This window comes from Amia ocellicauda, chromosome 10 (genome assembly GCF_036373705.1).
Source record: "Amia ocellicauda isolate fAmiCal2 chromosome 10, fAmiCal2.hap1, whole genome shotgun sequence".
Taxonomy (NCBI): domain Eukaryota; kingdom Metazoa; phylum Chordata; class Actinopteri; order Amiiformes; family Amiidae; genus Amia; species Amia ocellicauda.
Window position 1 is genome coordinate 38,990,165 of NC_089859.1, and position 15,971 is coordinate 39,006,135.

Genomic DNA, 15,971 nt, shown 5'->3' on the forward strand with positions numbered 1-15,971 from the left:
ATTTTGCACTTTGAAGGTGCTGTGTATGTGGTGTTTATCAAAGGGAGAGAATCACAATTAAATCCATTTTAGTTCCAGGGGCTATATTACACTAGTCTAAACCATTAGACTAATCTTAATTTGACAGTTTGACAAATCTAATGCAAGTCAGTCACTAGTATAAAAATTAAGACAAGCTAGCCTCCCACCCACTGGCAGTCCCTCAAAACATCGAGACTCATCTCCAAAGATTCCATTTAAGTGGTCTATTTCAGTTTTGAGGAAGGTCCTCCTCCAGTAAGGGGATGTTTCCTCTTTTGTCCATTGTTTCTGTAAATCTTTTAAAGACCACACACAAAGTGGGTTGACGCTGTTAACTTTTTTGTTATTTTATCACACGCCTTGTGTTTGAGTGCATTAGTGCAAGTTTCAGAACATTTCCCAGAAAGTATATTTTTTTCAGCATTATATTTCAATAACTAGCATTGATTTTCAGTTACTGTGAACTGGGATTGTTGCTATTTTAGAGAAGCCTCTGTCATGTTTGTTTTACCTTCAAGTGTCTTAAAATTCCCAAAATGTGTTCCATGATTGTCTAAGTAAGACTAGTCTAAGGAATGACTTAGCTTTAACTTAGTGTCTATCATTATTATGACTTATAATTATACTAATCTAGGTTTATGCAACTGGGTCCAGATTGTAACACTACAAAATGTACAAAAGTCCTTGGGAGGTGAATACTAATGCAATCCACTGTAATTCACAGTCTCAATCTACAGTGATGTCACTGCCTTGGGTTCTCTGGATTACAAATCAACTATGTGGGAGAGCTGGCCTTCCTGTGCAGTAGATTTTGTTTGGGCTGTACAGTTTGGATGATTGGTGATTTTTCTATAACCGTGTCAAATATATATATTTTTAAATATATACATTACTAAGATGAACAGATTAATATTCCTCCTGCTTTCAGGTCTAAAACATCTATTCAGTATTAAAGTTAAGGTGAAATCAACATAAAGTAACAGGTAACTGAATATGGGCATCAAGAACTAATTTAGTCATGTTTTCCTCTACATAGATGTACACAACAGAAGTATTTTCAATATTGTTTTCTGCTACTGCAACAGCTATTCAGCATCAGGTGAAGATCTGCTTAGGTCACAAGGAGGATCATCGAATATACAGCTCTGGAAATAATTGAGACCACTTCAAATTCAGAAATCAATGTTAAGTGGTCTCTAAATTTTTTCCAGAGCTGTAGATTCAAGACTGATAGTTCCTGGTACCATGCAGAACACATTTCTAACACAGTCTCAATGGAATTGCAGAATAGAATTATGCACACTTTAATATGTAGACTTGGCAACTACATTATAACACCGACTGTACATAATTTTACGTACAGTTACTATCAACTTCATGGTTTGTCTTGAAAAAGTTATGCTCTTACTTCAATTTTAAGGACAGCTACCATGTTAACAATATTTAAATGGGCTGCTAGAACAACTAGTATGTAAACATGACACAAAAAGTACTTCCTCTTGTGCACTTGTTTAACATATGTCATAGATAAGGATATCATGTCATGTGACAGGAAAGGACGGATTTATTTTTCCTCATGTAAATTTACTGAGCAGGGTGAAACAGGGTCTTTTCCTGGCCTGTGTGCAAATGTTTTTAAAAATAAAGATGGAGCTGCAAGTTTCTCTAATGTGACAAGCAAACATTTATGGTTGAATAAACAAATATATATATATATTTTAAAAAATAGTTATCCTTACCTGACGAGGTCACTGGGCTTTTTAAAGCTCTTGGGACAGTAGTTGCAACGGTTGGCAAACTTGGGTTCAGTTTCTAGCTCGACTGCCTTGTCTTTGATCTCACTGATGCGGTCCCTTTCAGCAGCAGACTGCGCCAGCACCTTCTCTGACACTGTGGCATCTTCGCGGGGTTCTGTCTTGGCGAGTTCTGCTGTCTGCTCCTCTGTGAAAGTGATGATTCCTGTTCGGTTCCTTTTCAGAACAACTCTATCAGGGTTTTCTTCTTCCTCTATTCCCAGATCTGGAAATCAGGTAGCAAGCAGAATATTGGAACAAAATCCAACAAGCACCCATCAGGAACAAAAAGGAAGATACATTTATAGATGAAATAGCAGATATTTCCAGGATGGCAAATGAACAAGGTAATATGAACCTTGTACTATATTTTTAACTCACTGTATAATTTAATGCATTGGTTGGATGCTGAACCCTGCATTTGGTTAGATCACTATTTTATATTGTACTTTGTAACTTATTTAGTGTTAATGCTATTTTGTTGTTAAATGTATGTTGCCATGATACAGTGAGGGGAAAAAAGTATTTGATCCCCTGCTGATTTTGTAAGTTTGCCCACTGACAAAGAAATGAACAGTCTATCATTTTAATGGTACGTGTATTTTTACAGTAAGAGACAGAATAACAACAAAAAAATCCAGAAAAACGCATTTCAAAAAAGTTATAAATTGATTTGCGTGTTAATGAGGGAAATAAGTATTTGACCCCTTTGACTTAGTACTTGGTGGCAAAACCCTTGTTGGCAATCACAGAGGTCAGACGTTTCTTTTAGTTGGCCACCAGGTTTGCACACATCTCAGGAGGGATTTTGTCCCACTCCTCTTTGCAGATCCTCTCCAAGTCATTAAGGTTTCGAGGCTGACGTTTGGCAACTCGAACCTTCAGCTCCCTCCACAGATTTTCTATGGGATTAAGGTCTGGAGACTGGCTAGGCCACTCCAGGACCTTAATGTGCTTCTTTTTGAGCCACTGCTTTGTTGCCTTGGCTGTGTGTTTTGGGTCATTGTCATGCTGGAATACCCATCCACGACCCATTTTCAATGCCCTGGCTGAGGGAAGGAGGTTCTCACCCAAGATTTCACGGTACATGGCCCCGTCCATCATCCCTTTGATGCGGTGCAGTTGTCCTGTCCCCTTAGCAGAAAAACACCCCCAAAGCATAATGTTTCCACCTCCATGTTTGACGGTGGGGATGGTGTTCTTGGGGTCATTCCTCCTCCTCCAAACACGGCGAGCTGAGTTGATGCCAAAGAGCTCGATTTTGGTCTCATCTGACCACAACACTTTCACCCAGTTCTCCTCTCAATCATTCAGATGTTCACTGGCAAACTTCAGACGGGCCTGTACATGTGCTTTCTTGACCAGGGGGACTTTGCGGGCGCTGCAGGATTTCAGTCCTTCATGGCATAGTGTGTTACCAATTGTTTTCTTGGTGACTATGGTCCCAGCTGCCTTGAGATCATTAACAAGATCCTCCCGTGTAGTTCTGGGCTGATTCCTCACCGTTCTCATGATCAGTGAAACTCCACGAGGTGAGATCTTGCATGGAGCCCCAGACCGAGGGAGACTGACAGTTATTTTGTGTTTCTTCCATTTGTGAATAATCGCACCAACTGTTGTCACCTTCTCACCAAGCTGCTTGGCGATGGTCTTGTAGCCCATTCCAGCCTTGTGTAGGTCTACAATCTTGTCCCTGACATCCTTGGACAGCTCTTTGGTCTTGGCCATGGTGGAGAGTTTGGAATCTGATTGATTGATTGCTTCTGTGGACAGGTGTCTTTTATACAGGTAACAAGCTGAAATTAGGAGCACTAGAGAGTGCTCCTAATCTCAGCTCGTTACCTGTATAAAAGACACCAGGGATCCAGAAATCTTGCTGATTGATAGGGGATCAAATACTTATTTCACTCATTAACATGTAAATCAATTTATAACTTTTTTGAAATGCGTTTTTCTGGATTTTTTTGTTGTTATTCTGTCTCTCACTGTTAAAATACACCTACCATTAAAATTATAGACTGATCGTTTCTTTGTCAGTGGGCAAACGTACAAAATCAGCAGGGGATCAAATACTTTTTCCCTCACTGTAGGTGTCAATCATGATCTCATTGTTGATAACAATAAAGAAGCTCCAGGCATATAGTAAACACTCAGCAGCATCAACATAGAGGTGGAGAGCTGACGATCGGTCCTACGAGGTGCTGGTGGAATGGCTGATACAGGTAAGAAGTAAACACTGTAGCCCTACCCTATGGCTATGAATACATGCTAATAACAAATGTTTGCAGAATTCAAAATGTTTACCTCTTGTTCCTACAATGTGATCTTTCTTCATGTGCTTTCTGCAGAGAAGAGTAGTTCGAAATGTCTCGTCGCACATCTGACACTTATAGGGCTTCATGTTCATGTGTATTATCATGTGTCTATTAAGGCTACCATTGGTGGTGAAAGAAGCATCACAGACATTGCATTTGAAAGCCTTTACACCTGGAACAAAATAGCAGAAGTACAGGCGAGGGGGAAACAGGTTAACATGTAAAATTAAACAGTAGGCAAATATAATAGATAAAGGCATTAACAACAGTAAATCCATTAAAATTACACAAAGTTCAAGTATCGGTAAGAATCTAACCTGAATTATACAGAAGTATCTCAGTTTTCTATTTCTATGTAAATTGCATCTATTCATCAGATAAATTCAGACTGTCAGTGGTTGCCAGCTATAACTATGATTAAGCAATGCCAGGTTACTAAATCAAGAAAAAGTCAGAATAGCCAATCTATGCAGGCTTTATGCAATGACATGAAATGACACCAGCTAATATCCCCTGCCTTGCCACAGCAGGCTAAATCTCTCACTTTAAAATTGACTGACCAGGAGGCAGCAACTCATAATAACCTGGACTTGCAATGAAGTTCAATAACCACAAAAAAAAGACAAAAAACATGTTCTATTCACAAAACCATCAGCTGTTTTACTGGAAACTATAGTTTTGTTGTGTAATATCCTTGTGTGATATCAGTTCAACTGCCATAGCTCTTGTCACTGAGGATCACTGAGTTAAAAATAAATAAATAAATAAATAATAAAGGTGTGAATATAACTAAACAAACTGAAGTGACAATCTGTCAAACTGTCCGTCTCTGTTCAAATACTATAAATAATCAGTATATCAATGGTTTTTAATATTCCTTGAAGTTCTGTTTCATAATGTCAGTGTTTTAAAGTATCACTATGAATAGCTAATAAAGGCAAAACTATAAGGACATAAACACATTAAACAAGTAGCTGCTTTTAAGGATTTAATAATGTATAAGTGCAGACTATTAGTAATTAATGTAGTCATTACCCCAAAATATTCCTTGTCATCATAGTACATAATCTGTAAAATTCCTAAATTAAGTACAATTGGATAGTTGTGAGTTCTTTTGAAACACAAATTCTACATGATGCATACAATCCATGAAGATTAAACATTAAGAACAAGTTGAAAATGTAGGATCTTTGTTCTGTTGCTCACTAATGAATTGTAGATGACCTAGCATTCGCAAAATTAGGCAGTTGTAAGTGCAGGTTCTTACAAATTGCTAATTAGTACTGCACTCACCTTCCTTGTTCACAGTTATTAAGACCAGCTTTTACAATTGTCTAAAAGATGATTTTTCCTCCCTGAAATTCAGCACTAAACTGTTATTGCAAGCAGGCATGAACAATAAATGTCTATTCCAAACTGTGAAAACAGAGTAATGATAAGTAACCTTTAAGACTAGCATTGAAGTTCTATATTTACTTGATGCACAGAAGCTGTGAAGTCTCACCTGTGTGTGTGTTTAGATGTGATTTTAATACTCCAGCTGAGACAAAGCTGCGACCACACAGGTTACACCTGAATGGTTTCTCTCCAGTGTGAGAACGGACATGCTGCTTCAAGTGGCTGGACTTCTTGAAACCTTTGTTGCATATGGAACACCTAAGGAAATAAAGACGTACTTGTTATCAGAGTTATTTTAAGCTCCTTTACATAGCCTTTATAGTATTTTAACCCAATCTTCCTATCCCAGCAGTTGATTGTGGCTTTCCATTGGGTAGACACAAGAAGTTGTGTTTCTTTATTACTGTGAAAAATGGACAGTGTTACTATATCACTCAAATTAATGCATTTTACAATTACACACATAACATAAATACATATATACTAAATTGAGAAATAGCACACACATGTATATTTTATTATCCCAGTTTTGGCTGCAGTCAGTCGGGGCCCTGTTCTTCATTGCTGGCTAACTAGATCACTTTCAGGATAACATCACAGAAGTCTGGCATTTTCCATTCCTTTCCAAGTCCAGCTGAGTTACCGTAGCAACACATCCTTCAACTTAAACCTGCTCCAGGTGACTTTGATCTTTTGTGAAGAGCATTGTTTCAGTGCTCCAGTGTCTGGATTTCTTCAGTCATAATCGAGTTAACGTGATCATTTTAGCCTGTTTTCGGCATCGAGGAACAGAGATAGCCTGATTTAAATTATCATGTTAACTGAATCCAGCTAATGTCTAATTAGCCTGAATTAATTAAACCAGCTATGAGGAATAGGGCCCAGAAGTGGCAAGCTCATGATATTCAAAGTTGGAGTCCTTTAGCTAGACTTGTCAAATACAAAGCAAATGAGATCATATGTTTGGAAGCATACTTTAAATGCAGCTGTGGACATAGATGTAGGTTTAAGGGGGGACGGAGGGACACATCCCCCGTCAATGTTGAGAGAACGTTTAATAGTCCCCCCCAATAATGTGTGCCAGGCTCTACTAGGCCCCCCTAATTCTGAAACCAAACCTATGCCACTGGCTGTGGATGCCTCATTTGAAATCAAATGGAGACACATTACTGCAATTAAAAGCTACCACCAAACAAAAACAAAATCAATAATAATAAATGAGGCATATACATGTAAAATTATGAATATGATAATATAATAAGATTTTGCTGAATTTTTCTTGTTTAGTCATATAATCTTTTATGCCGTCTGGCTAGTTCCAATATAATCTACATCAAACAAATATACCTCCTACTCCTATTCTATTTATGCAGCCTAATTAAAGAACTCAGTATATGCTTGATATCCTGTGACAGTGTGTATGATAACTCACAGAAAATAAATTTGCCTTGAACTGCCAAATATAATTCTCTCTCCAAAGCCTTTTCAATAAAAGGCTTTATACAAGGAAAAATACATAAAGAATCCAGTAGACAAGAGTTCAAAACAACCCTTCAGTTGAGTACTGATAGCAAACAGGAAGCTGTTAACCTGGTAATGCATACAGCCCAACGAACAGCACTCTGGTTTTCTGAAGGCAGTGGCAGGGAGCAAATTTACACTTTTACCCCTAGAACTTGTTTACTACATTTCCATCCCAGCTGGATTACAGAACATTGATGATTCCAGTTTACTTTTCCATCATCTGTATCCTCAGGCTAAATACATAAAGATTTTCAGTTTGTAACAGGCTTATACATGAACACTCACACCTTTTCATGTTTGTTATCTAGATGCAACTGGAAGAAAAATGCTGCTTACCCAAAATGATCCCCAATAGTGGTAGTGAAAATGAAAAAGCATTTTGACAGAGATACCATGAGACTGAATGGTATATACTAGAAGGGTTTGCTTGGGTCAGGGACAGGCTCATCCAGGAAGAGCAAACAACATATTAACTATCATGCGTAATACATTTAACATTAATTCCATTTAAAAACTACTGTATACATTTATTTTAATAGATAATGTAAACATATATTATTACTGTTTCACTCTCACCTTTTAGATAATTGTTGATTTAAAGCAAATGCATTATAAAGTAACAAAAGCAATCCATACAATGAGGATACTTAATTATGTGCTCTTGAAATCACTTTTGGAAAGTTTCCATTAAACATTTTATCATCAATGGACACCAAAAAGGAAAGTAAAGATTGTTCCAAGAGCATAAACATGAGTAAAAAGTAATTATTCCTTCCAGAGATGGCATCTGCCAAATGCTGCATTGTTTTTAAGAAGTCTTATATTTAAAAAAATATAATAAAGAAATAAACGTGACTCCCAGCAGTGAAAACAACAATAAATTAAGTTCACAGTGATGTGTAAACAAATCTTGATGTGAATTATACATTTGATATTAAGAACTGTCAAGTTCAGAATCCTTTAAAAAATGATGACATTGTATAGACTGATGTCAGTCATTCAATTAAGCTGCTGTTTTAGTAGAAACTCAAAACTGTAATTAACTTTGTAACAAGAGAAACATTTTATTTCCAGAAATGTAATGCCTTGGTCTTGCTTTTGCTGATTTTTTCCACAAACACTGACCTGTAGGACCTCCTGTTATGATCATCATTATCTTCCTGGAAGTCTGTCCGTTGGTCTTGGAGTTGAAGTTCATTCTGGGATGGTTCTTGAAGAAGGCGACTTGTCTGAGAAAGAAAACATAACTGACCCACCAAGAGTTCACACCAAGAGTTGTGGGGATCTTTCCAGCTAAGTAGTGAAAAAGCTAACTGTGGATCCATCAAGAAACATCTGGATGAATTTCTAGGGTTGATTAGCTGCTAAAGAACAAACAAGCATATAGGGCTAACTATCTCCATCTTGTTTGTAATATTTGTTATGTTCTTATGATTCCATTATGATATTTATATTTTCTTTGCTAATCATATTAAGGGCTAGACCAAATAAAAACTTTGAACTACCCGCAAATCATAAGGTACAAACCCATTGCCTATTGTGGTTTAATTTATTGTTACCATGTACCATACCATGTATGAAAATGCAACTGAAAATGCAAAACATTATAATTTGCTCTTTGCAGGTGGGTCTAGCCGTAAGTTTCCAATTATAACTGTGTGACTCGATTGCAGACTGTAAGGCCACAGTGAATTCTGGCCCTTGAAAGAAGCTTCGCGTCTGGCTGAGAAATTTAACCCAGCCTCAAAAGTAAAAATGTTCATGTACAATACACCATATGACTGCAACCACTGGGAAATTACAGATGACAGAGATCACTCTCTCTCAATCTCTACTACTTACCACCTCAGCACTGGAGACTTGTAGCAAGTTCTGTTGATGATAACTGGATGACAGCGCTTGAGACTCCAGTGTGCTTGAATCCTGTAACTGCTGGACTGTGGAGAACTGTGGCTGCTGATTGAACCCATCCGCTATTGTAAATCCTAAGGGAGAAGAAAGTCATTACAGATTCATGATCTTAAAAATGAAAGGTCTTATTAAAGCATGGTTTAGAAATCTGATAGAAGATCACCTAATTTAAAGGGTTTAAGAGGTTTTGCATTTTATTACTAATTACACTAAATTAATAATAAAAATGAATAGGGAAGCAGTTTTATCTTTGATTGCACTTGATGGAGGCTTTCCATCTGCAAGGAAGATTTACCCAATAGAAACCCACAATCATGCATTGTTTCAGTGAAAAATAAAAGTGACAATCACCTTGTCATTCAAATTTCACATAGAAATGCCTATGAAATCATGTTGTACCCAGGGCAAACACAAATCATGATCATTACATATTTTTCTATTTTTACCATGGGATGGCTAGCAGCTAGCATTTGGTATCCTGGTTTTGGACAGAAAATATTTAGTATGTATAGAACTGTGCAGTAAGTATGTGAAATAAGATAGGTAGGTAAATATATTAAATTCAATAGAAACCTAAAAGCCATTTTCATAAGGGGACAGATCAACAAACAGACCGATAGTTATAGATAGGTACACACACTTGAAGATACATGGTACAGGTACTATAGATATCAGTATATAGAGAGTTACCCTGTATTTTTTAATATTAATATTTAAGCATGAAATCCATGCAAATGTTCAAACAACGTTAAATATGTTTATTTCCGTCAACCTAGTAAAAGAAGGACTTTTGGTTGAAATTTGTTGGTTAGTTTTTGTATAGATTTTTTTAGTTTTGTTTTATGCTTGGATAAAGAAAACTATGGCTGGCCTTCTGGGGAACAGCTAAGCACCTTGTCAAAAAATGAAATGTATCAAGTTTCGGTTTTTATATTGTGGTCTTGAGGATGAATCAGGGACATGCAGGGGTGGGGGCTTTTGTCCACAGAGCCCCTAGTGCCCTCTCCACCCACCACCTCACAAATTGTTGAGTAACATTACTTTTACACTTAAAATGTTATATATGGGCTGCCTCCATTAATCAAGTCTATTAATCAATTATTGAATTGATCGTCGATCAATATTTTCTCAATTTAATAGCAGATATTTTATTTGTATTTTTCCATTATAATGACTGGCTATTATACGGTTAACACTAGAAGCACCGACATTTGGATCTACAAGAGCCAAAACCGCTGTGGTATAATGAAAGGCAAATGATCTTATCAAACTAGCACAAATGGAGTAGGGTGTTTAAATGAATATATGCACATAAAACATTAAAATGATTGGTATAAATAACATCAAGTGCATTTCTTTCTAAACGTGTACTCTGCACAGTCAAAACAAATAAATGAAACGTGTTAATTTGTGGTGTAATTTGTGTCCAATCAGCCTAACTACAGTTATAAGAAGACACTTGTAATGCTATGCAATGTGTGTGTTTTTCAAGCACATGAAAGACTGTAGACAGCTGAATTAGAGATCAAGTTGAACTTGATTTGCGTTTATGCAGCTAAAATGCCGTAGGCATATTTAATACATATATTTAGGAAAAGTCACGAACAGGTATGTGTAGCTGGTGTGGTCAGAGGTCCCCACTCCAGCACAGTTGAGTGTTAATCCCTCTACTCTAAAGGCCAGGTCTCCTGACACAGGAGGCTTAACACTGTACTGATTTAGAGGGGTTACGTCACTTGCAACGTGCTCATTCATTTTTCCCGATTGAGCCCCGTTACACTCTTCCCCTGTAACTACTTCCTGCGACTGACAGACATCAGTCTGCTGGTGCAACCATGCACTACAGGTGCTCCTCTGAGCGCTCCGCACTGTATATCCTTCAGCAATACAGTGAGGGAAAAAAGTATTTGATCCCCTGCTGATTTTGTACGTTTGCCCACTGACAAAGAAATGATCAGTCTATAATTTTAATGGTAGGTGTATTTTAACAGTGAGAGACAGAACAACAACAAAAAAATCCAGAAAAACGCAATTCAAAAAAGTTATAAATTGATTTGCATGTTAATGAGTGAAATAAGTATTTGACCCCTTCAACTTAGTACTTGGTGGCAAAACCCTTGTTGGCAATCACAGAGGTCAGACGTTTCTTGTAGTTGGCCACCAGGTTTGCACACATCCCAGGAGGGATTTTGTCCCACTCCTCTTTGCAGATCCTCTCCAAGTCATTAAGGTTTCGAGGCTGACGTTTGGCAACTCGAACCTTCAGCTCCCTCCACAGATTTTCTATGGGATTAAGGTCTGGAGACTGGCTAGGCCACTCTAGGACCTTAATGTGCTTCTTCTTGAGCCACTCCTTTGTTGCCTTGGCTGTGTGTTTTGGATCATAGTCATGCTGGAATACCCATCCACGACCCATTTTCAATGCCCTGGTTGAGGGAAGGAGGTTCTCACCCAAGATTTGATGGTACATGGCCCCGTCCATCATCCCTTTGATGCAGTGCAGTTGTCCTGTCCCCTTAGCAGAAAAACACCCCCAAAGCTTAATGTTTCCACCTCCATGTTTGATGGTGGGGATGGTGTTCTTGGGGTCATAGGCAGCATTCCTCCTCCTCCAAACACAGCGAGTTGAGTTGATGCCAAAGAGCTCGATTTTGGTCTAATCTGACCACAACACTTTCACCCAGTTCTCCTCTCAATCATTCAGATATTCACTGGCAAACTTCAGACGGGCCTGTACATGTGCTTTCTTGAACAGGGGGGCCTTGCGGGCGCTGCAGGATTTCAGTCCTTCATGGCATAGTGTGTTACCAATTGTTTTCTTGGTGACTATGGTCCCAGCTGCCTTGAGATCATTAACAAGATCCTCCCGTGTAGTTCTGGGCTGATTCCTCACTGTTCTCATGATCATTGAAACTCCACGAGGTGAGATCTTGTATGGAGCCCCAGACTGAGGGAGACTGACAGTTATTTTGTGTTTCTTCCATTTGCGAATAATCGCACCAACTGTTGTCACCTTCTCACCAAGCTGCTTGGTGATGGTCTTGTAGCCCATTCCAGCCTTGTGTAGATCTACAATCTTGTCCCTGACATCCTTGGACAGCTCTTTGGTCTTGGCCATGGTGGAGAGTTTGGAATCTGATTGATTGATTGATTGCTTCTGTGGACAGGTGTCTTTTATACAGGTAACGAGTTGAGATTAGGAGCACTGTATAAAAGACACCTGGGGAGCCAGAAATCTTACTGATTGATAGTGGATCAAATACTTAATTCACTCATTAACATGCAAACCAATTTATAACTCTTTTGAAATGCGTTTTACTGTATTTTTTGTTGTTATTCTGTCTCTCACTGTTAAAATACACCTACCATTGAAATTATAGACTGATCATTTCTTTGTCAGTGGGCAAACGTACAAAATCAGCAGGGGATCAAATACTTTTTTCCCCTCACTGTATATACTACAACAAGGGTATGTGATGGGCCAAGACAATATTAAGGAAACATTTATGTTTTTTTTTAATCATTGAGTTTGCTGATCTCCAAACATGTCTATGGGGATAGCACAGAGCTTGTTAAAGGTGTAAAGATTTGAAAGCAAAACTTATTCTAGCAGCACAATATATGTCTTAAGAAGAAGTAAAGCAAAAAGTGCATGACATTTGCAGGAAAACAAACAACTAGAGAAAGCCTTTGAATGTGAGTATGCAAACATTCATTAAAATTTTCTGCTCAGCATGTATGTACCAATATTAACATTTTGTTCTTAAGTAGGTCCTTCACCCACAGATGGGATTTGCTTTACTTCTGAAGAATGGTACTTGATAAACATTATACATCGTAAATTAAAATCTAATAATCCATTATATGGATGGTTTGCAAACTCTGCATATCAATAAGTTTTTACAAGGATGATCCAAATATCTCAAAAAATTGTTAGCAAATTATACATATGAGTGATGAATATAAGCAAATAGAAATTATACTTTTAACATTCCTTCAGTAAAAAAAAAAAAAGTATTAACAAGGCTGCATATTAGGATATATGGTAAGAAATAGGGCTGTGCCGGTTAAAGGTATACAGCCTCACCGTGGTGAAAAATAATGTATTGTTGATAGTGGGTTTGTTTTTATATTTAGCCTTCCTGTTTAGGGCTGCGGTAAGGTCTCTGTACTGTGGCGTGGGAGAGTGGGGTTTGCACTGTGGCTGATCCATGAGCAAGTGCTGTGACAATAAAGTAAGTTAGACTCCTCCTTGCCAATACATTTGGGCACTTTTTTCCTGTGTATTTTTTTTTTAAATCATTTTCTGCTCTTTGTTTTGTTTCAGTATTTAGTATTTTTATGATAGGAAGTGTGCGTTTGCATACACATGGTAATACCGAGCACCGCGGTGAATTCTTCAACTTTACTAAATAAGTGAAACAAAAATATTTTCAGATTAGATTAAAAAGAAATTAGAAGCAAAGATAAAGATGATAACAAGCCAGATTGAAAAAGAAAAGGAGCAAAGAACACACGCATAGTAAAACACCGGATCTTATCTGATGAATGCCAGGTGGCCTTGCAATTAAATATACCAAAACGTTACCTTGTGTTAGTGCCTGTTGGTCAAAGGCTTGCTGGGATATTGCCTGTGGTTCAAACTGGCTGATATTCGGAGGTAGAGCATGCTGGGTATTCACAAATGAATCTAAAAGTCATTGGATAATAAATAAAAAAACACAATGTTAGCCAAAACAGTATCAGACTGCCTTGCCTATGGACATTTCTATGGGAAACCCTGACACCATTCTTTCAAAAAAGTCAGATGTATGTAAACCAAAAATGTATTGAATTTTCCATTATATCTATACTTGCACACCTGTGGAATAAACATATCAGTCGTCTGCATAATTTGCTAAATAAATTGCTTTAAAGAAAAGAATCCCTGGATGACATGTTCACTACTTTCTTTCACTGACTTGCTTAAGGGATACTCATAAAGGGTTCAAAATACTGCATGTATTTCAGAAGCACAGATTTTCCAGCATTTCTATTCACACTATAGTGTTAATATTGCTGGTCCCTCTGCTCAATAACTGAATCTATAGAAGTAATGATTTCTAATCCTAATTAAAAGACTACCAATTTATCATCAGTTACCAATCTTGCACACATTCAAAGCTATTTCAGGTGCAGGACAAGTGGTGCTGCTGAGAAAAATATGCCAGGTATAATTCCTTTGATAAGTTAGAATCTGGTCTCTACTGACATCTAAGACCCATGGTAATTATTCAGTTTTCAGATTTCTTTCCCTTTTGATATTTTTTTACACTAATAAGAACATTTGATGAAGATAAAACAGCCAACAAGCTGAACTTGCAGGCATTTAAACAACCATAAGAGTTGCGTATTTGCAGTAACCCACATTTTCCCCAATCAACCTTCCCCCCAGTTACACTTAACCTAAGTGCCCCATCAGAACTAAAAAAAAAAGAAACAGAAATGACATAGGCTAGATTGATGCATCCAGCCTATAAGACACACCCCAGCAGAGTACTTTGGAAGTACCACTTTATCATATTGGCTGAATATGAATATCTTTTAGTAATAAACAAAACTCCACAACCTTTATTAAGCAGGGGTGAAGAAACCGTGTGTACAGTCTGAACCTTCATGACAGTGCAATTCAATGTTAGTACAGGATGTGAGTCTTCCCAAACATTAGAAAAACAAAAACTAAAAGCATTGTGCTACCATCTATTGTTTTATTCCCCCCAATGAGTTAGTTTATGAGCAGAACTGTAGGATGCATCAGCAAGAAACATTAATAGTCTGAGCATCTGTACAGGCTGATTCAGTCACCATGGTTACCAGCTTCAGAAGGAATAAGTGTCCATACCTGAATAAGTGTTCACTTTAGAACAAGCAGTCAACTAGTGAAGAGGAATATTAAAAAAATTATAAAGGCCATTTGCTCTGCAGCTCCTTTTAAAACTCATGCTGTCTGAATATAGATGCTTGTGTTTCTCTTGGAATTAGATTTGAAGCCAAATAATTCATCCAGCTTTCAATTACAACTTGAGCCTCGGAGTGAGACAGCTTTCTTTTTAAGAAAATACAATTAAATACAACAAAATGAAAACTGTTTCCTTACCTAAATATGACCTGGGCTTATTCCAAGGACAAATGCAAGAAATGTATGTAACCTTGGCTTGTATAGTAGAATAAAAACAAATGCATAAATACATTACATATTAATTTTTCATTCTTTTTTTTTTATTAATTTGCCATACCATGTGTCTAAGTTGTGCACCTGACTGTAGATATTATACACTATAGTCTATAGTTGTTTTTTATTACATATATAATTATATATGTGTGTACTGAGAGCTCCTCCAGAAATGGTGAAGGCAAAAGGACAGCAACTGATTTAATGAATAGGACATTGGGTTGAAACACCTAAGCCTCCTTTTTCCACCGTGGAATCTTATAAAAAAAAAATATATATATATATAATTTGTTTTTAAAACTCTTTGGGATTATGAATATTCATTAAATCAGGAGCTGCTGTCCTTTTGCCTTCACCATTCTGGCAGAGCTCTCAGTAATTATGTTTAATTGCCCAAGGACAAGGCACCCTGACATTGAAGAGAGAGTTTTCCGGATATTTTTGATGCACCGGCACTTCATTTGATATATATACACTACCGTTTTAGAAGTTTTAGAACACCCCCATTTTTCCAGTTTTTATTGAAATTTAAGCAGTTCAAGTCCAGTAAATAACCTGAAATGGTACAAAGGTAAGCGGTAAACTGCCAGAGGTTAAAAAAAAAAAAGTTTTGATTAACCGAAAACTGAAAAATAATGTACATTTCAGAGTTACATACTGTTACTTAAGCATTATTTAGCAGTGTTATGTGCAGCTCCTATGCATAGAAGTTTCACTGTATTCCTACAATACGCACATCGTTTGAAAACAGATTTTCATGGCTACCAGCATGTTTCATTCTGAAACACATCTGATTTA

General features: G+C 37.3%; 1 protein-coding gene across 2 annotated transcripts in view; it reads right to left on the reverse strand.

The window, feature by feature from the left end:
- The window catches only part of LOC136760586 (zinc finger protein 236), a 126,097-nt gene that overhangs the window by 47,118 nt on the left and 63,008 nt on the right, over nucleotides 1–15,971 (reverse strand). For both annotated transcript variants that reach the window (XM_066716063.1, XM_066716062.1), the window contains 6 exons: nucleotides 13,551–13,652; nucleotides 8,894–9,036; nucleotides 8,177–8,280; nucleotides 5,634–5,785; nucleotides 4,119–4,301; nucleotides 1,761–2,040 (listed from right to left, as the gene is read on the reverse strand). In XM_066716063.1, coding sequence (XP_066572160.1) covers nucleotides 1,761–2,040; nucleotides 4,119–4,301; nucleotides 5,634–5,785; nucleotides 8,177–8,280; nucleotides 8,894–9,036; nucleotides 13,551–13,652 — 964 coding nt within the window. The remainder of the gene's footprint in view (nucleotides 1–1,760; nucleotides 2,041–4,118; nucleotides 4,302–5,633; nucleotides 5,786–8,176; nucleotides 8,281–8,893; nucleotides 9,037–13,550; nucleotides 13,653–15,971) is intronic.